The sequence below is a fragment of the Aplidium turbinatum genome, chromosome 4, assembly GCF_918807975.1.
Source record: "Aplidium turbinatum chromosome 4, kaAplTurb1.1, whole genome shotgun sequence".
Lineage (NCBI taxonomy): Eukaryota > Metazoa > Chordata > Ascidiacea > Aplousobranchia > Polyclinidae > Aplidium > Aplidium turbinatum.
Genome location: NC_137475.1, coordinates 44,058,062 through 44,080,584, shown reverse-complemented (window position 1 = coordinate 44,080,584; position 22,523 = coordinate 44,058,062). Strand labels below are relative to the sequence as shown.

The following is a 22,523-nucleotide window of genomic DNA, read 5'->3' as shown; positions in this document are numbered from 1 at the left end:
TTCGGTAATACACGTGATGCGAACAAACATGGGCTCGTGCATGCCTAAAATCCATACCATAGTAGAAGATATATTAAAAGTCTGGGCATTACATAAAATGTAAATTCATCTCTCCAGTAGCAATAAAAGATATACAAATAGGGAAATTAGGCAAAAAAGTATGCAAAATAAAGTGACCTAACAAATGAAAAGTAATCTAAAAATACAAAAAGTGACTTTTGGTAACTTTATAACATCTTAAACATTGACCCCACACAACCATGAAATTTTGGTTATATTATACATTTCTTTTGTTAATTGGTACAACTATAAAAAAGTAACTTTGGATACAAAAAATCGCCCTAGTTATCACATAAATACTTAAACAGAGTAGCAAAGCTCAAATTTGTTATTTTTTACATTGCTCGATTTGTGCCTGTATCAGTTGTTCAGCTAATTCAAATTTTCTTTTTCGGTGTCATTACTCTTTTGGGGTGGACCACTGCCAGTGGTGAAGCTTTCTTGGCGGGCCAAAGAGACCCTTTTTTTCGCTTGGGCCTTCATGTTTGTCCACAACCTTTGAAGCGTACCCTCTTCTCTAACTGCGAAGGTTGAGGCACCATTAAAATCTTTTGTGAGTTCCCGCCAGGCATCATTTTTGTTGTGTGTGGTAACACCATCAGTCTTCTTGGATTCAATAATATTGCGATATGTTGCAATGCAAGTGAGAAACAGATCTTCTTCGTGTGGAAAAAAACTTTGCTATCGTTGTTTTGACAATTTATAAATGAATTAAATTTAACAGTCAAGAAAAAATTGTGAAATATTTGTTCTACACTGAAATACAAAACAGTAATATAATATAGTCAAATCATTTCAGAAAAATTTACCTTAGCCCAATGTTTATGAAAATAAATTTCTAGTTGGCAGTTGTTTCTTGATAAAAAGCATTCCATTACCTCCACCTTAACATCTAGCCGCCTGAGTGGTGAGAGCATCTGCTCGATAACTGTATGGTTCTTTTGCTGTTTCCAGTCGTCTGCTGTGTTGCATGTGTAATCGCAGTGTACTGTATGTTGTCGCAATGAGCGTAAAATAAAACATGTTGTTTTTAACAAAGCCTCAGCACTACTGTAAACTGGTCTGGACAGTTTAGCACCCCGTAGTCTTGTAGGGCATTGCCAGGAGTTTAAACAGCAAGGAGTTGATCCATGCAGGTGGACCCCCTCCAGTGTGTTGACTTAGGCAACCCCAGTAACAGGTGGAGGGCTGGAGGCCTCCCTCAGAGAATTTTAATTTTGAAAAAATTACATTAAAGTTAGTTCATTCTGCGTATTTCGAGCGCAAAATGGTCAAAAACAAGATAAACCTCTTTCAAAATGCGACGGTTTCTATCAGGGCCATTGAGAGAACATTTCGGGCCCGGTACCAAGCAAAAATCTGGGCCACCAAAGCTTTGAAAAGCAAAGCAACTTGCAAAGCGACCTTGCACAACTGTCGCTGACACTTGAAATGCCCTTTCACAACTTGAGAATAAAAAGCATGAGAAATGGTTTCTTGATATTAGACTGGTCATAACACCTCTCCTACCCCCGGTTAGAAAACACTGTTCTAAGTGGAATTGTCTCAAAGATTCACTTTCAAATTTCTGATGAACAACCTTGTAGCCTTACTGCATCTGCTAAACAGGCTGCTTCTGCAATGTAGTGAAAGTTACGGCACACCAAGTTTAGTAGTTAAAACCAGGCTGCTTAGTACCTGGCTCACATATTACAGCAGATATCATTTCGAGCAAATTCGTGAATACCGGTCCAGCTTACATTTCTACCAAATAATTAATCAGCAAATGTAACGCTTTTTGCCATTGCCATGAACAAACAATGTATGTAGGTACCTTTTTCTACCACTGAACTGTACTAGTGTACTGAATCTCATAACAAATCAAAGAAATACTCATTGCTAGAGTTATGACTCAGCAAAAACCATCAACAGTCTGATTAAATCATTGATCAACTAATCATGCACAAAATTTTGTTGGTGCATACCAACAACGAATTAACTTTAATCACTGTTTAGTTAATCAATGATTAACTTTAATCATTGTTTAAGTTAATCACTGTTGGTGCATTCGACCCTTATACTGTTTATATAATCAATTACGTATAAGATCGATAGGTTATAATGCAATACCTAAATATACGAGACTTGATTATACATGACATTATAGTCTCTTTAGGACAGAATCCATAAAAAGGTAGTTACTACCTTTCTAATTAGGATTTTGATGACGTGAGTGAAAATGAAAAGCGTCTGTGTGTTGCCATGTCATAAAGCATCTTGTTAAGACACAACAGTGTGCTCTCGGTGGGAGCCTAACCGGCGGCTTGCAGAACGTCGGCCAGGTGCTGCTGTTACACGACATAACTCAATGACTGAGTCATGTCGTTATGACTTCCCTTCTAATTAAGATTCAATCGGCCTATCATGGATAAGTTAGTGATGTTCATGTGCAAAACGGTTGATACTCATATCCAAGAAAATTTGTAAGTCGTCCATATGAGATCTTCTGATTTGAATCATTGAAAATTCTTTATTTAATTTTAATAAGAAGTAGGCCTATTTGGTTGCATCCAATTCTTTTGGCAACACTTTGAAGCGAAATGACGAATGCGAAAATACATACATTACGTGATTAATCTTCAAGCAATACTTTTTGACAATCTTTTTAAAGATACAGTAGATAACTTTTTGGCAAATATTTAAGGTTTCATTTAGTTAATTTTTTTATTTAATCGGAAACACTTTTTTCCCGCGCTTGGAATTATACTTTCCGACATATAAAATACCATTTGCGTTGTAAAAAAATTGTCTCAATTGCCTATGTGCTTTAAAGGGTTTTAAATGCATTAAAACTTTTGCATTTGAGCAATAATTACAGTAATTTCAGAAAATGCATTTTCTTGATAACTTGAACTGAGAATCTGGAACCAAAAGCTTCAGTGCAGACTTTTCACCAAACCTATTCCTTACAAGCTTATTGAGAAAAACTTGGCTTTATTGAAGAAACTGTCCTAGTAATGACGTCACTTTATTAGCACGTCATTGCGCGTCATTGTTCAATTTCTAAGAGTGCTTCTTCATACAGGCATCAAATGGACTCCACTGCACTATGTGGTGGCTTCGTTCCAACTGTAAGGAATGGCTCATGTTCGGTTAAAATGGACAAGTTTCGTATTCAAAGTTGAACTTATGCCTACAAACTGTTAAATGTATCATAGATTGTGCTTCGCTTTGAGTAGCATGGCAGCAGCCTCAAGTCGAAGTCGAAGAAAAATGCATAAAAATACAGTACAACGATAGCCTACTCTAACTCCAACACACTTGTCATTGCACAGAACTAGGAAACTGTGTACCCAAAGCTGGTGACAAACCGCTACCACCACAGCGAACCCGCAGCATCAGGCTAAAACAAGTCGTTGGTGAAATAACTAATAAATTTTAAGGTTTACAGATGTTCGAAGTCAAGAGACATTTGAAATAAAAACTTTGTCGTTGAAAAGTTTAAACAACCTGACGTTCACCTTGTCTGTAAACAGTGGATTTCTTGTTTTTGTCCCCTTTGGTTTTGCAGCATATCATAAGAGTGAGTACGGCTGCAAACACAAGTAGGCCACCTAGCGTCCAAAGCACAATCGCTACAATATTCGTTTCAGCAGCAACCACTGCAACGAAACATGATTCATTTCGTGAATAAACCTCAAATTTAAACAAAAAGTAATAATTGGCTGTAGGCTACTTGTAACGTGAACCACATGAAATGTGTAATAAGCTTGTAGGGTTTTGCTTATTCTAAAGCCCCGTAAAAACCCTACTTATACAAAATGTGGTGAATCAAGTGTCCGCAATTACAGGTAGTGATAGTTTATAAGAAATGTATTAAAACAAATAGTGAAAGATTTAAAAAACTTGAATTATTTGTCTGTTAACACGTGTACAATTTAGAAGATAAGAAAGAAAGTCTCCATATCAGTAAACCTTTACCAAAAATGCTAGCTGCTTAGGTTGGGTGTCGAACACATGATCTTTCGTGGATCAGTCGGTAACTCTTACCACTCGGCCACCACGTCATCATATGGAATTCGATGCCACATATTTACCAGCAAAATTTGTCCTTTATACATTGATTCAATGTCTGCAGATATAAATTAATGGACAGATTTTGTTACCTGGAAGACCGCCACTTGGCTGCGTCAAGCTATGCAAATCAACAGACATGCCAAATGTCAGAACTTGTCTTATCTTTATACGATTACTTTGCTCTGTGTCAGTGACATTGGAAATGGAAGAAAAAGATAAGACTGAGATAAAGCTACTTCGGTTACGAGAAGGTGGTGCGTTAGATCAGGGGTTCTTAAACTTTTTGAGCCGCGCCCCCCTTTGACGTGCCATCCAAACTTGCGCCCCACCAAACTACAAAATTAGCAAACATTACAGTGTAATGACTGCAGGAATTTAGATTTAGCTTTCATCAATGTGAGGGATGTAATTGTTTTTCGGAAACCAAAAGTTTAATTCGAGGCTTTGTAGCTGATAATGCACACCTCAGATCGGCTTCACAATCAATAAGTTTGTTTCGATGTTTTGTTTTTATGTTCAAAAGTGTAGAAAAGCCACTTTTGCACAGATAAGTGGACGAAAACGGAAGAAGTGTGGGTATCGCCACGCTACCCACTCCTTGTACTACTACTTCCGCAGATGACGATTTGCGAAAGCACTCGCTACTCGCAGTTTTCATTTTTTTAAATGAGTCTTTCTTGCTTTGAAAAAAAAGCCAAAGGTTTATCTTTATGACCAGGGTGTTTTGTCTCAAGATGACACTTCAAACCACATGGTCGCAATGCATCGTTGCTCAGATTTTCAAAACACATCACACATTGTGGTACGACTTCACCATTCGCTGTGGCATCTATAAAGCCATACTTCAGATACTGTTCATCATATTTTCTCCTTTTTCCTTTCATTTTTATGTCAATATATTTCGAGTACTTACTAAAATTTAATATTTAAATCAATGCTAAAATTAACAAAATCGAAAAGTTAATTATAGGCTACTTCGATGACAGGCTACCGTTACCTTATACCAGGACTTCTCAAACTTTTTTGTTCTGCGACCCCATTTTGAAAAATATATTTCTATGCGACCCTATTATGGGGACATCCACGTTAATATCCCTTTTTAATTTGGAGGCTTTCAGGTTTTCCGTAGATAAACTTTTATTACAAATTAATTAACATTGTTACTACATGAATCTACGGAACCTAACCACTGATCCATACTCAATTAATCTTGTACAGTAACTACTAACTGCTTCAAACTTAGTCTAGGTTCCTTCAGAAACTAGTTGCTAGGCTACTTTGAAATCATACTGCGAGCGGTAAAGTTACTTTTGGTCAGCACGTTACAGCAATGATAGCGTAGCATCAATTGTTACGATTGGTTATATTTTATCGTTCGACATTTCGTACCGACGGTTGCGGTCAATTGACATCATGGCAAGACTACAACCTACCGGCACTAGACTAAATTAAATTATTTCATTACGACCCCAAAATTTCATTACGCGACGTTTAGTCACATGCGTTTAGTCACATAGTTTGACAACGCTCGCGCCCCCCTTGTAAACCTTTCGCGCCCCCCAGTTTAAGAACCGCTGCGTTAGATTATGCATACTTGCTGTTAATGTAAGAAAAAAATAAAATAACTAGCTTTGAAATCACGATTTGTCATTCCAAGAATAAAGAACAGTGAACTTGTCAAGCCGCTGGGAACTAACTAATGCTGCGCCTGTGATTTGCTGCTGATGTAAGCTGATTTAATTGCTAGGTGTGTTATTTATGACAAGTATTTTACACAAAATACTCACATACATTTTGTTTCGATAAGGATACACTACACATACACTACATCTGTAGCTAACTGCTCTAGGCTGCTGCTGAGCTGAGTCGGAGTCTGCCTCGCTTTCTGACCTAGTCTTGTTCTGAAACGATCCCTGTTCCATATCTAGAAAGCTAAACCCTCAATTGCTAAGGCAACAGGGATCAGTTGTCAGTAGATGTAACAGAAAATATATTTCGCACTTGCTAGTGCATCGTCAGTTCAGATTGAACAGTTCGTCAGTTCAAGTAGGCTACTGACGATGCACTAGCAAGTGCGAAATATATTTTCTGTTACATCTACTGACAACTGATCCCTGTTGCCTTAGCAATTGAAGTTTTAGCTTACACTACATCTGCTTAGATATTGCTTGTAGGCTATACACTACACTACATCTGCTTGGATACTTATGCTTATTTTGATGATTATTGTTTATCTTTTAAATAGTAAAATGATTAATCAACCAAGATTACCATTTTGAAAAAAATGTAAATTTTAACAATTTATCCACTTTATTGAGCACAATACAGCAGCTTTATGAAGCCTAGTTTTTCGTTTTAGGTATTTATACCAAAATACTGTACTACAACCTTGCCAGCAGTTAACCTACAAACAATCGCGGAAGCAAGTTCAGTTTATTTGCTTGCATTTTTTGTCATGTTTTGACTCTCAATCAACTCAATGCAAAGAAATTCAAAGGGCTCTGTCCTGGCACAACTGATTTAAATCAACCAATCATCACAATCAAATTAAAAAAGAGGGGGTTTGTGACACTTTTTAACCTTGAATGGTCGTAAAGTCCACAAGGGATCCACGTAATTAGTTGATCAAACTTGGAAGTATAGTATGGTGGAAAAGAAGATGTGTCACGTCGTGAACTCTATGAATTGACTGGTTTAAATCCAAATAATTTTAACGTGTGTTAGTTTGCACTAAAGGTCCTTCCTTAACAGAGACCATAAATAATATCTCCTCTTCAAATTAACACGTACTTCAAAGGGTAGACATTAATATCTTAAAATTAATTCAAATAATTTTTTCACAATCATCATAATGATTGCAAATTCATAATCAATGTTTAATATGTCACAATTTCTCACCATGTATGTCATAATCTATGAAAATGACCACAGAACGGCTGTTGTACTCCTGAGTAGGTCTGAAGTTTCCCTGCAGCAAGCTCTTCTCCAAGGTATTTTTTGTATCTGCGAGAAACACAAATATGATCCTGGTAAATTGACATGATGATGATTATGTGCCTGATCTGATACAGACGTTGGCGATCATGTGCTTCCAAACTTCTTTGTCATTTGCCGTTCGTACAAAATCGTTCGTTTGGACTGTTGTGTCTGTGGCCCATTGACATAGTAAACAAACTGACATAATTCCAACAACGTATCTCTCGCAAACGAAAATACAGAAATGTGACATTTTTAGTACAAGGGGCAGTAGACGCTTGCAGAAGCATGACAGAAGAAGAAGTTTGATTTTGCAATCTGTCAAACAGAAATAACCACAGACACCATTAGATACGCTTTATTAACACTAAGACTCAAATATCAAATATCTTTGACAATTTGAAACAGTTCACAAAGGATAAGCACTGTCACGGTCCAGCATGCTCCAATGCAAATCAGTCCTTTCTACATTGGGTTAACCATTTAACGTTCACAGACGCTGAGTTAACGTAAAAAAAACTGAATTGGTAGATGTTTAAGCTGTTTATGCTTAAATAGTTTTGTGAAAGAATTTATTCCTGTTCACTGGAGGTCGCTGTCGAAATCGAATTGTTTCATTAGCTCGCGCTTCGTAAACGCTCTCACATCTAACTCGTCAAATAATAATATCTGTTGGATCGACCCATAGATAAATATTTGTTCTTTTTCTTGGGCGTGCCTTATGGTTGAAGATTTGGATTGAATAGACGGAAGGCAAAAAAGCCAATCTTCGTGTCCACCTTCAAGCATACCTTTAAGTGTCCTACGAAAGACACAACCGCATGCTCTTGAACGGTGTCGAACTGGTGACCTATCGAGTGTTAAGCAAAAAATGTTCCCTATCCCACCACGTAGCTCCAGTGACATGACTTGCAAAGCAATCAAAGAAACATGTTGAACAATCTTGTTTCTGTTCAAACGAAAGAATGTTCTTCAAAAAGAATATAAATAAAAATGAAAAAGATTTTCAAAATATCATCGTGGTAAATACCAGAATTGAAAATAATTAATTCGCAAAAGGAAAAGATGATGATTTTGTCAAGCGAAAACGAAACCAGGACAAAGAAGTTTCTTTTAAAAAGAAACATTTTGACATCTTTGTGCTTTCAAGAGTCCTAGGGATATTTTAAGGAAGCAGTCAGTGAACAAAATTGTACATAAAAGAATTTGAAACTTGATTTCATAAACTAAATTAATGAAATGAAGTTTGAAGCACCCTCTATAATTGAAGCCATTCAGATGAACCACTTCGTTAAATAAACCCAAAGATGAATTTCTTTAATGTGGTTGCGGTGGATGGCACTGAACTTGGCATTAAACCGGATATACCAAAACAAACTGAAATGATTGTGACGTTTTTTGCTAAGTGTGACTTCATAACTGTCAAGGTCTATTCGATAATGTAAATCCATTAAATCAGGGGTCACCAAACTTTTTTCTCTGAGGGCCGGATTGCTGCGAGATTAACAGCTGCGGGCCGAATGCAAATTACGAAAAGATATACAACTATTTAGAATTTCCATTGACTTGAATTGAACGCAATAAATAACAAAGTCACAGGTGGAATAGAAAAGTTGTGATGAAAATCGAAAGGTTGCTGGAAAAGTTATCCCCTGCTGTAATACACTACAGGGCATCGTACTCTTGAAAAAACATTACATCTTTCCAAATTTGGCCTAGGCTGTCCCCATTTGTGGTGGCCTAATGATAAAAGAAACATAAGAAGAAACAATATGGAAAAATCATTAGCAGGTTGCGTGTAGCTCAACAGCAACGTCAGTCCTTTACAAAAAGTTTGGTAACTTTTTTCCTTTGTAGTGCAGCTGTTACTTCCGCAGCACGTGGCGGGCCGGATGAAATCAGTTCGCGGGCCGTAGTTTGGTGACCACTGCATTAAATGGACATGATATTGTTACAGTGAGCTCCTAGATTATCCTTGCACCAAAAATTAACTACTCAAGTAAAAAGCCAAGATATCCTTCTAAAAACATTAACGCTCGCTTTTTGGGTTTGAATTCAATACGTTTGCAAAAAAAATCGCTGAATACAAACACTACTTTGTAATTTATTGCTATCAGTAAAAATTTTCTTTAGGCAGCATAGAAATGACTTTAGCTCGCAATTATCATGCTGTACATTATGGATTATGTATGTACAGTATTATTTCGGCCACACAAATTTTTCCAGACCTTACATTTCAAATATCTAATGTAGTCATAACGTCTTTAAAGTTCTAAGACTTTAAGCTATTAGAAAACACTTCAAGAAAATTTGCTTATATGTTTCATATTTGTCAATGATAAGGCCCTTGTTTCCAATCATATGGTAAGTTGAAAGAAGAGGCGCTGAAGGAAAGGCGGTTGAGAGAAAGAAGCTGGCCATCCTACTCTCGTTAATACTGAAGGCTTTGTGTAACAAGAACCTTATGTTTTTAACACTCAATGCTTGAATTCAAGTTGAAATCATCTTCATTTTCTATCTAATAGAGAAATAAAACATAGTAACTTTAGCGGGTTTAGCATACTTTATTTCATACAAAATATAACATAATTGAAATAAAATAAACTCAAACGTTTTCGACACAGTATTGCAGATTTAATTCCTGATGAGGACACACGTACGTGTCCAAAATGTTTGAGTTTATTTTATTTTAATTATGTTATATTTTGTATGAAATAAAGTATGCTAAACCCGCTAAAGTTAATATGTTTTATTTCTATATGGTTCAAAAAAGCAAACTCTCTACCAAAGCTTTATTCTATCTATTATTACCACAAAGTAGACGGATTGTATTTTGCTGCGTAGCCAGTTACCAAACTGCTTTTGGGATCAACAGAGAAACTAAATATAAAGTAAGAATTAAAAAAAACCAAAACAACGCATATAATCCGCGTTTTTCAACAAACTATCAATCAGCAAAACCTGACATTCATCTCAACAATAATCCGATGCCAGCAAGCACATGCTGGTGCATCTTTTCTTCGTTGCAAACAAAACAAATTAACGTTCTCTTTTACGAAGTAAACTGTCAGTTTTAGGTGGTTCTTACTGATATTTCTTGCTAATGAAACAAACCAAATCCGAAATAAACGAAGTTAAATTTATCAAACAAACAAGAACGTTTTTTTACTAACGTAGCGTAATGTTGAGAATGACATAACTCGCAAGCTTTGATGTGATGTGACAACAGCCACAAGAAATTACGAGCTTAACCACACGACAGCTGTTGCCACAAATGTTGCCTGCCCAGACAGCAAAAATCCATTATTTTTACATTGATTCAAAGTCTGCAGGCAACCTCACTGCCTGGATCGTTTAGTTAATGTTTATATTCTTATAAGTTCTCAAACAATGAAAACTACGAATACTAAAAAAAAGTGCTCAATGCCCAGCAAAAAGCAAAGCAGAGCGAATTAAATCAAATATAGTTATTACTATGTAAACCAGTGATTCCCAAACTGTGTGCCGCTACAGATTCTCGAGTGTGCCGCGAATCTTTTTGGAATTTTGGAAAAGAACTGTATAAATATTTAAAGTAAGGCATGCAGACATGCATATGCGACTTAACCCTATCTTAATACGAGCTGTTTACGTACGCGGAAAGTACGTCACATGTTATCTTAACCCCGTGCTAATTAATCGCTAATAACGGGAGCTATGAAAATCACAGAGCCAAAATATTTTACAAGATAATAGCCATGTGTACTGTGCGCATAGAAATAAAAAAATTTTCAACAAATTTATTGAAATAAAGTGTTTGAGATGAAAAATCGTCAGAAAATCGGTTTTCATTCTAATTTTCAGAAAATAGCTTCAAAATTTACGTAAGTGTGCGCGAGCGCTTTATAATTATTTTAGTGTGCCACAAGCTGAAAAAGTTTGGAACCACTGATCTAAACCCTTGACAGCCTGTTTCATCTAAAGGAGGATCATCAGAAGGTCCTTATTCAAATAGAATAAGGACCTTCTATAAGCATTCTATTTGAATAAGGACCTTCTGATGATCCTCTTTTAGGTGAAACAGGCTGTCAAAGGTTTAGATAGTAATAACTATATTTGATTTAAGTTCTCAAACAGTAGGCCTACACCACGACGCACTCGTGCGTTATTTCAATTTTCCAAGGGTGTCACAGAATGATTTCGTTTCGTATCTAAACACAATTGATACAATGAAACACTTACAGATATTATTATCCCCTGGGACCCCTGACATGTGCATTCGAGCTGATTATTACAAAATTGTAACAATTAACATTGATTGAGAAAATACATAGCGCTGTTCTATTTCACTTCCATGCGTGGCAACTAAAGGCTGGAGATACAAGCAAACAAATCAAAATTACTGAAATTCCTATCGCTGGGTACGTGGCAAGTCTAGCAACCTTTAACAGAGATGTCGCAACTAAAAACGTTTAAAAACCGTTGTTAAGATGGTTCCAAGAAACGTGAAAATGTCAAGTGAATGTGATTGAACAATAATTCCTGGGAGACAAAATGTTAAAATCAGATATTAAGCCATTGCAATACAACTAAACCACATTAGTTACATCAAAAGTCATACTTGCAGTTGGCTAACTTACTTGAAGAAGATTTGGTCATTACTTGGTCCGTTCTATCCTTAGAAATTAACTCTGACTTCTTCACTCTGAACATAGGTTGGAAGTCCAAAAACTAAAGGATTAATGACACACAGTTAAGCGGGATAAAACATTGCAACTAACGTCATAAAAGTGGAAATGTATGCTCTACACCAGTGCTTCCCAACCTTTTTCAGTTCGCGACCCATTTTTAATACAAGTTTTTTTTTGTGGACCCACAATGAGATAGGCTATGACATCGTTATTATGACATCTTTACTACGGGCGTACGTACTGAAGTAGTTAATGCGACACTACATATCTAATTTTTACATTTTGTTACATTGTTGCATAATTGTTATGTAATGATAATCCAATAATTTCTCGATCTAATAGAAAACAGGGTGCACAACTGCACAATTCATGAAAGTGGAAAGTCAACAAATGAAGTGAAGATAAGAGGAGGGATGGCAAAAGCGCAGTACCGTTCAAAACCAAACTGCGGCTTGTGAGATCCATAGTAATGTCGGTATTTTTTAGACAATTTTAACATTCAATAACATTTAGAAATGTTTCGCGACCCACCTGAAATAGCTTCGCGACCCACCAATGGGTCGCAACCCACCGGTTGGGAAGCACTGCTCTACACATAGCAAGGTTTTACCAACAAGGTTCTGTCACTCCGAGGATAAAGAATCGTGACCAAACCAAAATCAATACATACGCTTGGACACCAACGTGACAACACGTCAGGTTATTGGAGGTGAACGGGCGCCGGTGACGTTGAAGCAACAAACTTTAAGTAGCTAACTCACCCTTTCTTTATCTACATATATAGGATGGGTAAAGACGGTCCACATGACGCTCTCGGTACAGGGTGGGGTAGTAAGTGAGCCCATGTAGCGATAGTAGCTCTGGTTGGAAGGAAAGAGGTCGAATAAAGTCGGCCCATCGTTAAGCTGTGTTTCTTCACCTAACGAAACAAGCGTAATCAACAGTTCATGTCAAGGACACGCTTTGTAGCCAAGGTATAAAGATTTAAATTCTTACCGAGCAAATATGAATGTAACACGTTTAGACATAATTAAATTGTAAACACTGTTTTGTAACAGCAAACACTGTTTTGTAATGCGCATGCAACATAAATTCTCATTTGCTTTTGTCTAGTTCACTTTTTGACCAGCCTTGACAATTTAATGTAGCTCTCACAAACAAGCAAACATTAAATAACAACCACCTGTTGTGCCCAAACCAGGGAACGATGACCTCATAGTAATATTCACCGTCTAATTTAAGGCATGATTGGACTAGCATAGGCCATTGCCAGTACCATTTATAAAGTCTTGGGCATGCCCCGGCTTGGAATCGAACGCACGCCTAAAATCATTAGTGCTGAAGGCACTGAGCCGCTGAACTCTTGAAGTACCAACAAGACTTTTAAATTTATTCAAAATCTATTACATAACAAGAAGAAATCAAACAGCAATTGCGACAATATTGAACCGTACCGTGATAGTGAACGTTGTTAAAAAAATCAGTGATATCCTTGAGAGCTTTGTCGCTGTTTTCATCTTGAACATGATCTTCATCTTCAAGAGAAAAGAATACACTGATGACAGCAAGATCATCTTCATGGTGATCTTCATCATCATCGTCAGATGCAACTTTAGCATGAACTATATGCATCTGTGAACCGACCAACTCATATCAAATTTGAAACCGCAGTGGTTCACAGCGATACTGAAGGATTTTGTAACCATTACCATGTGGGTTTGATCCCCATTAAAGCAATTCGTTTTTATTTTTAACATTGAAGGGAATTAAAAGCAAAGAAGCCAATCTTTGTATCTGCCATCATGCATTTCTTGTAGTGTCTTTTGCAGGGTGTTAGTTTTGCCTGTCACCCGGCTGTAGGTTGCACTTGCATTGTCTATACTCTATTTATTGAAGAATTACAATATAGGTTCTTTTGTTCTTATTAAACCACTAAGAATAATATAGCTATTGAAAGCGTCCAACCGAAGTGCATCGTGTTAGGTATTTCTTACATTATCATGCTATGTTTCGCCAATAAAGTGTCCACGTCAGCTAAAATAAGCTATATATCGGCACTTCAGTTAATGTAACAGTTGGTAAAACTTTGAAAGGTTTAAAACGCACATGAACAGCTGTTTAACTGCAGACAGTGTACACCGTTTCGGCCTTCCGGCCTCCTCAGTGCAGTAGGTACACTGGGTATGGTCACGGAGATATACCGTACGGAGATACGGTACGGAGATATACGGAGATATAGCCTACCTCCGTGTGACGTTTTCCCATTTGTGGAACCTAAACTCCAAAAATGGTACTACCGCCAACCTTGCCAAAATGCTCAAACTGCAAGCAGTGAGATGCAATCGATAGAGCAATTAAATGTTCATTCACAACAATGTATTCCTTAGATTGATATGTTACCTCGATAGGATAATGTTCCCCATCAACAGTGTGTTCTGATCCGCCCGATGATGTCACATTCTTTCCATTCGCTACTGCCTTGCCCCAGTGAAAATGAACCTGTTTCGCTTCATATTTCGTTTTTGACTCCCAGAACTCAATTTTATTGTCATCAGAAAGCGTATACTTCACTGTGGATGAAAGTAAAGTTTTCTTGTATAGAAGGAAGTAAGGGAAGCTTTCGGTTCAACTTCGATGGGTCACAATGGCCGTAATTACAGAATCACAATGACCGTAATTGGATGTGCCAACTTCCTCTTTTGAAACCCATGGACATGAATAATCTATTAAATTGAACTGGTCAGTACTGAGATGCGAGAGTTGGTCAAAAACTTACAACATACATACAATAAGATAAAGAGAACGATAAAGACGTAGAACACAACGTAGTTTCGACGTTGAATTAAAGACAGATGCCGATTACCATGGTAGAAGGCTCCTTGTACAAGGAAACTAGAAGAGGTGCTTGACCAGGTAGCAGACTACGAATTATGAAGAAGTTGATACTAATGGCTGCTTAGAGATACGCCTGATTTGTTCTATTTTGCAGCCTTTTCCGGACCAAAATAAACTCGATCGATTAGACAATTGTGTGGAACAGTTTCATCAATATACCGTCTGAAATTGTTGAAGGAGTACAATGACGCTTTATGACACCACACAACTAGCGGCACAGCAGACTTCAATGCAAACGAGGAAATCAACGATTACCTCATTGAACAAAACAGCAATAAGTATGTCAACAGATAATGTTATCAACTCATTCAAAACTATACAAGTGAAGCAATTAGCGCTGTACCGAGTGTGAAGCACGACTAGAAACAACAACACTTCAATCATAAGTGGACACTGGACAGTCATCCTCACTGCAAACCAGAGAGAGGACTTTAAACTGTCAATCATTGGGGTAAATTTGCGATTTGAGTAGTATTTTGCAAGCACGTGAAATTGCCATAACAAAATTTAACAACCGCTTTTTTGAAGATAAAGCTTTAGTGACAACGATTTAACGAAGAAACGCGATAACGCGACAGCTTTACGATTGTCAAGAAAACGTCATCAGTGTGGAGCAAAAGCTGAACCTTACCAGTATGTCCATTGTTTTCAAGTGTCCCGGATGTCCTCTTCAAGTAAGAGGAGGAAAACTTGAGTTTTCCTAATTCATCTGACAAGGATGTCGACTTTGGAAGGAAATCAATCGGAGATTGTTTGTTGCCTTTACAATTGGCGTAGTCATCTGACCAATGAGACGGACCTAAACAACAAATCAGCATTTCAACTAAGCAGACAATCAACTTCTTTTAATTATTAAACATGAAATTTAGCAAGACCAGCTTTAAAAAAATATTCTTTATACTGAATAAAAACAAAATTGTATGTTACCTCTGTAATGGTGGGTTAATTCATAGCCGAAGTAAACAGTGAATAAATAGTAACGCGCTAAGGGGTTTCCTTCTGAGCAAAGAACTAAAAACTTTCTCAAATCAACCAGTAAAAAAAATTTAAATTGTTTTAAAAAGACACAGAAATTTGATCATGATCAAGTGATCATTACTCAGCAGATGAAGCTGGAAGTTGCATCAAATATCGGCCATTACAAAAGCAATTCTGTAATATGTTTCCATTCATCATAAGTAATTGTGTTCTCTTACACAAGGGATAAACCGAGACCAAGACAGTGTAAGTGTTATTGCCTATAATGAAATTCTCTCTATTTAGCACTTCCATTTCCATTGAAGCAACGCCGTGGAATATAAACGGCTTAAGAGCGACCGCGTCTTTTAAGAAATTACGTTTCAATAAGAACGTTTGAAGATAATATGTTGTCGTCTGCAACGATTAACGCAAATAAACATTGGAACATTGTGACGCGAAAATTTGAGGTGATGCACAAACATACCTTTATCTCCGTCATAATGCCATGTATCGTCTGTTTCGGTTTCTTGCTTGGCAAAACCTGAAACAAAAAGTGAAATACTGAATTAACAAGTTAAACTTTCTCTAAGAAAATCAATTCGTCTTTAAGGACAAGAGTTTATGTTGACAATTGTAAACAGTTGTAAACAACAACATTTCGAAACTTCAACAAACTTTCGGTTTGTGTACCGATGCAAAATCTTTGGTTGAAGTTTTAGCGTTATCATAACCTCATCTCGTTTCGATCAACCGGTTTAAATTTGGCTATCAACTAAAGAAAACAATTCCCCTCCCGAACTTGCTTTTAGTAATTTATTCACTAGCAACAAACTGCTGATAATTTTCAAAAGCATTTGCAAAGCAAAAACTTTCATAAAGCAATTTGTCAAAAAATAAGTGAAGTATTTTTTTCTAGTTTCTTACGGAATTAATGGATTACACTGGTCTACAAAAAAGATTTTTTTTCTGCAGTTTACAGTTTGACAACTGATTTCAGGTAATTTTGGGGTGCTGAATTCGAATCTGAACTCAGATTTTTACTATCACATCAAATTTTTGGGATGATAAACAAAAATACTTTATTTTTGCCAAAAGTGAATGATTTGGCGTTGCGTTTACTACCAACACATGCAGTGCTATAACAAAAGGTTAGTGTTAGACAGGCCAAAACAGCTTAAATAAGGTTACTGAAAAAGCATCGCCATAGGCCTGCTTAAATCTTTGTGGTTTCATGCAAAACATTGTCGGAGGAGGGGGTCAGTTATACTTTTAGCCTCTCTTTTAGCTTGTTATTACTGCATGATTAATAATGTTGCTTAAAAAACAAATTGGTACCGTATCAAAATTGTAGCTTGTGAGTTTTCTGTTTGTATGTTTCTGAGTTTGTGAGTTTTTATTTCAGCTACTTATGCATCACATGGCCTGGATTTCTGGATATAGCACAATGTGTATGTGTGATAAACGCAACGTCAAATTTTCCACTTTTGACAAAAGTAACAATTTGTTGTTATCATATCTCACAAACCTGACGTGATAGGCAAGATCTCAGGTGATTCGGATGCAGCACCCCAATATTACTCTAAATCAGTTTTCAAAGTTTATACCAGAAAAATCGTGTAGACCAGTGTTATCAACAGTTGTAGATCATCTCATCTTCGTCAAGAAAGCAGGTATGCAAGACGTTCATACAGTAAACAGGCTACGTTTAAGCGCAAATTTTTCACTGTCATTTGGACAAAATTTACTTCATTCATTAAACACTCAAAGAGCAAATTTGTTCAAGTGTCACCGAAAGTGTGCGAATGATTAAGCGTGAATGAAACAAATGCATTGCAAACAAAGTTCATTGAATGCAATGTGTACTGATGAAGACTATGAAAGTTGACTTAGTAAAAGACCGATCGATCATGCCCCAGACAGAAAGTCTGTCTTTTTTTACACTGATTCAACGTGTGTAGACGTTAAACTTTAGCCCAACTAATGGCTCTTAGTCTTTGTGTTGTTCAGTTGAAAGGCGGAAAACACGTGGGCACTTTATCTTCACAATACACGTCTGTCGATATTATATTTATCGTTTTTATTGCCATTTTTGACTAATTCTATTTTACGTTTATTACGAAAAAGGTGAATGTGACCTGCAACTACGTCGTCATTCATCTGGTCAAAACCTGCTTAGTCATGACTGACTCTGGGCAACTGTTTGAACCAATCATCTTCCCTCGTCCCAATCTGTCGCTTTTTCTGTCAGCAGTTTAAATATTTCTACTTTACCACCAGGTTCAGTGACAGTTTGAAACTTTAAAACATTTCTTGGTAATCCCCAGTTTCTGCTTCTACAGAACGGTAGTTGTAGTTGCTTACAACAGTATTGAACATTTTTCCAACTGTGGGTGCCTTGCTACACGTGATTACTGATAGCTGGCGTGATTACTTAGCCGGCGTCTCTTCGCAAGAACCATCCTAGCAAAACATCAAGTGTAATTTGATCTTTTGCAGCTATACTTGTTATGCGAATTATTTGCGTTTATTATGTATTGTATAATTTTGTTTTTTCATCAACAAAATAAATAAACTGAATTGTAATTACAGAGCAGCATTGCTACTACACTATGATTTCAGTCATCATCATCATCCAAGTTCGGTTTTGTCCTCACTAGAGGGGTTGGCCGATTTTTTCCTCGTTAAAAAACAAAATCAACATACATATCACTAACGCTTGCCTTTAAACGGACAGGAGAATGATCGAAATGAAACAAGAGTATATTTGTTGTAACTATGTAAATGCTGCAAGCTACTTCTCGCTAGATAACATCAGTTGCTTCATTTACTTGTTTTCTTCACCATTAAAAAATAAGCTTTATGGATGCTTTAGTCAGTTCTAAACCTGGGTACCATTTAAAACACTCTGGAGTGCCGCGAGTTATTTCGCATAATCCTTTTCATCTGTCTTCAAATCGTTGTCTAGGATCATTGTTGCTGACAACATTTTTTGCAGAGTTATGTGACATCATTCAAGGGCCACTATTTGCCATGTCATGTATGCTATGATATTCCGTGGGCACAAATTCTTACTGTGGCACTCTTTTATTTGTTGTGGTTTTTTTGTGATGTTACAGTCAATCTCTGTACAAGTTGCGCTGAATGTCGATTCAAGTTCAGAGGGCAAATGCTGTGCCAGGTTTTTTTTCCATTTTCCTTTTGAAGGAAAGAGCAGAAGTTTAATTAAGTAATTTGTCTTCGTAATAAGTAAGCTTTACTATGTTGTTTATGAAAATGCAGTTTCAAAGTGGCATCCAATCTCTAAGTAAAGTTGAACAACTGTTATGTTGTTAATTTGTGAATGTGTTAATTATTAATTGCCTTTCCCAAGGGCACGCACAGCAAGTGAACTTTCAATATTTTTCCACACTGCATTGGAGCTGAAAGTCAATTAGAGAAGTTATTAATAGACCAACCATTGTTTAACTTTGAAGTCTTTGGTATGAAACGGTTAAAATTAGCTCGAACAACCTGCCACATGTGAGGTGAAAGATCGTTGGTCTACCACGTGACGCCAGGAAATATTTTCTCTTTTGTAGGATGCCATAACCCAAAAAGGTTGGAAACCACTGCTTTAGTTATTTCAAAACATAGAATACCTTTCTAAACCAATGTCTCTGCTATTGACATGGCAGAAAGCACCCCACTGCTAGCAATTTAATTAAAACCCTTTAAAGCATGATGTAACACATACGTTGCATGATTTATCTTCAAATAATATTTTTGACAGCTTTTTTAGGGATAAAAAAAATAAATTTAGCCGAATTTTTAAGGCATAATTTAGACAATATTTTTTTGTTTGATTGGAAACACTTTTTCCCGTACTTGGAATTTTATTTTGAAGACAGTGAAGTTCAATTTGCGTTGTAAAAGAAATTGTCTCATTTTCTATGTTCTTAAAGGGGTTTTAAATGAAACGTTGAAATGGTGTAAAAAGTATTGCTTATTTTTAGTTGGAAAAACGTTTTTTCATCGTCTGCAAACGTTAATTTGATGCTAAAAAAAACATTTTGCTTGTTCGGATGTTAATCCACTTAAACATTACAGCAACGTGCAGAAGTCAAGAGCTTTGCATTGTGGGTTCGTAATTCGTGCTGATGTGATGCCAAAGATTTGTATGACGCACTTTGTCAACGACAAAACTATCCATTAAAATCAAAGCTTAAAGTTCGAAAGAAATAACCAGAGTGTAAAACCGGCATTTTTACATAGATTCAACATCTGCATACGTTGAATCAATATTAAAATGACGGATTTTTTCTGTTCGGTAATGGCCTACCGATGTCGTAGAATACGGTGACCACTCTGCCGTTCATTGGCTGAGTTGGTCTGTAGTTGTCACTTAGTTCTTCTTGCTCGTTTCTCTGATCATTGTCTGCATTCGCGTTGTCTTCTTTGCTATTGTTGCTATTAGCGATTATTGCTTCGGGCTCTGGATACAAAACACAGCTTTGTCACAAACCTTAGATTTGCATCTTTATACAATAATACGTTCCATTGTTTGCTCACAATGCAATAACTTTTTTTATTACTTGCAACACAAGCTACAACATTGTTGTCTTTTTATAACAATTTCTTTACTACTTCTGCTTTGTTCTACTTTATTGTGTTTTTATTGTTCTTTAAGACAAGCACTTTAAGACAAGCACATTGGACACCAAAAACCCAGACACGCCAAGCAGATGAATAACTTAATCTACTTGATAAAACGCGAGACTAACATTTAAGTTTATGTGAAATCTTAGGTCATGGATGGGGCTAACCTGAGAGCAGAGCTTACCCCTGCTCTATACCCGTTAGCTACAAACCTATTTCAAGCGTGGTACGGTTGGGATTATAACTAATCAAGTTGTTTGCGGAGTAGGGTGGCTCATTTTCCTTGATGTTCTTTAAATTTTTTGTCAGTTTGGAATAATGTTCCATTTTGCTCACTGATATTTGTAAACCAAAAAATTTTGTTGGGTTTTGACCTTTGACCCTGGTTCACCCAAGGAGAAATTCTGAATTTTTCTGAAAAATTAGTAAATTTCGAAGTGGTTTAGCAATATCTGAAAAGGGGATTTCTCAAAATTTGACCACGTGATTTTTACGTCACTTCCTCTGTTAACTTCCACATGGAACATCTTCACCCTACTCCAAGTCTGAGAGTCACTAATAGTGCATGCATTTAGTGTCATTTTAGTTGATTTTACAGCCTTTTCGCAGTCAGTGAATTTATAACACAGACCAACAAAAAAAATTTGGCACAAAAAATGAGAGTCATTATAAAGTATTTCAGGGCACCTGATTCCGAAAATGCACTTAGTTTTTTCGAATTGGCTCTAGTTTTCGAGATATTCGACAATGAAAATATTTTTGAAATCGTTTCTCAAAAGCTCTCAATTAGCAAATCACTTATTTTCAGCCCTGTTTACCATTATGATGTCATAGTTCCACTTGTCTAGTTCAATTGGTTCATATTGCAGGAAAGGTCAAAACGCAAGCAAAGGTTGAAATGAACTGTGTTTAACGTAAGGGAGACATAAATATTCAATGAAAACAGTTGTGAATCAGTAGGCCTACATCACAAGAAAAATATCCCAAAAGTCATGTGTTTATGAATGCAGCTTTATATTGAATAGGTAGGCCTACTGAAATGGATACTGTACAAATGAAATTTTATTCTAAAGCCTTTGCTAAGGCCAAGTCTTTGCTGCAAGAAGTTTTTTTCTGGTCTATAGGCTAAATAAATGGCATATAGGCTAATAAAATATGCCTTTGACAAGTAAGATGCTGTACAAACAACCTAGATATATTTTGCTGCATGAGGCAACGCAGAGGAGCAACGCATTCTGCGATAGATACAGCGCTATATAAAAACAAGCATTATTATTACTTTGACATGAAGCTGGGGGATCAAGATAAGTCCTGGGTTCCTCCTATAAAGTATGCAAACATTGCACGCAAACCCGTTTCTGGGCTCAAGGCTAAGAAGTTCAGAAGAAAGCCGTGGCATCACCATGAAAATTGATACTTCTGCACGGTGAGGATGTTCGAAAGAAGTTGGAACATTATGTTTACATGGAGTGTGCAAGGCAGTCATTGCATGGACGCTGCTATTTCTGTTTTTTGTTTGCCCTCTCTAGTTTCAAGTGGTGATTTGCTTGAAACAATAGGAAAACGGGCATGACTGAGAGTAACCTCAATACCTTCAGTAGTGTTTTGGAGCAAGGTCAAGTTTTTTTCTCAAAACCATTTCTACCACCTACTGTAGTAGTTAAAGATTTAGTTATCAAAGTGGTAGCTGGAATATTGGCTCCTCATCTCGATCAACATGGCATTCTTGACTCCAAGGCCAAGATTACGTTCTTCCGCAGCAAGGATAAAATTCTAAGCAGCTACTTTACTGAATAACATAACTTTGTATTCTGTAATTATATAAATGGCCTTCATACCTTGACGGGTGTTGCTCAGTAGGCCAATCATAATAAAGAGTTGCGTTTGTTTATCGATAGCGTTGTTTTGCTTATTTGTCTAGTTTGTTAGCAAAACAATGTATGCATTTTGTTTGTACTTAGTAGCTTATACTTAGTAAGTCTGATACTGTTGAAGTCAACAAATATATTAATGCAAAACGAAAGTTATATATTCTACATCTTGTATCCTCAGGCTTACTTCACATCATATTTTGATTGTTACTAGGCCAGTAAACGTTAAATAGCTGTTTGTTTGGGTTGTAATCAACGTGATTGGTTCCAAATAGCGTTTATACAACTCAGAAATGTGCCTGGGATTACTTCCAGTTTTGTCTATGTAATAAACGACACGACGTTAAATCTATAGGGTCTCAAAAATTACGAAAAAAATATTTTTGCTATAACTCAAAAA

The 22,523-nt window shown here is 36.6% G+C and overlaps 1 protein-coding gene across 1 annotated transcript in view; it reads right to left on the bottom strand.

The window, feature by feature from the left end:
- Positions 1-2,031: 2,031 nt before the first annotated feature.
- The window catches only part of LOC145769435 (uncharacterized), a 42,849-nt gene continuing 22,357 nt past the window's right edge, over positions 2,032-22,523 (bottom strand). Inside the window, exons 8-17 of the mRNA XM_082581077.1 lie at positions 19,936-20,088; positions 16,102-16,158; positions 15,289-15,456; positions 14,163-14,332; positions 13,217-13,394; positions 12,524-12,681; positions 11,712-11,802; positions 7,015-7,119; positions 3,561-3,701; positions 2,032-3,168 (exon numbers count right to left, since the gene is read on the bottom strand). Coding sequence (XP_082437203.1) covers positions 3,128-3,168; positions 3,561-3,701; positions 7,015-7,119; positions 11,712-11,802; positions 12,524-12,681; positions 13,217-13,394; positions 14,163-14,332; positions 15,289-15,456; positions 16,102-16,158; positions 19,936-20,088 — 1,262 coding nt within the window. The 3' untranslated portion in view covers positions 2,032-3,127. The remainder of the gene's footprint in view (positions 3,169-3,560; positions 3,702-7,014; positions 7,120-11,711; positions 11,803-12,523; positions 12,682-13,216; positions 13,395-14,162; positions 14,333-15,288; positions 15,457-16,101; positions 16,159-19,935; positions 20,089-22,523) is intronic.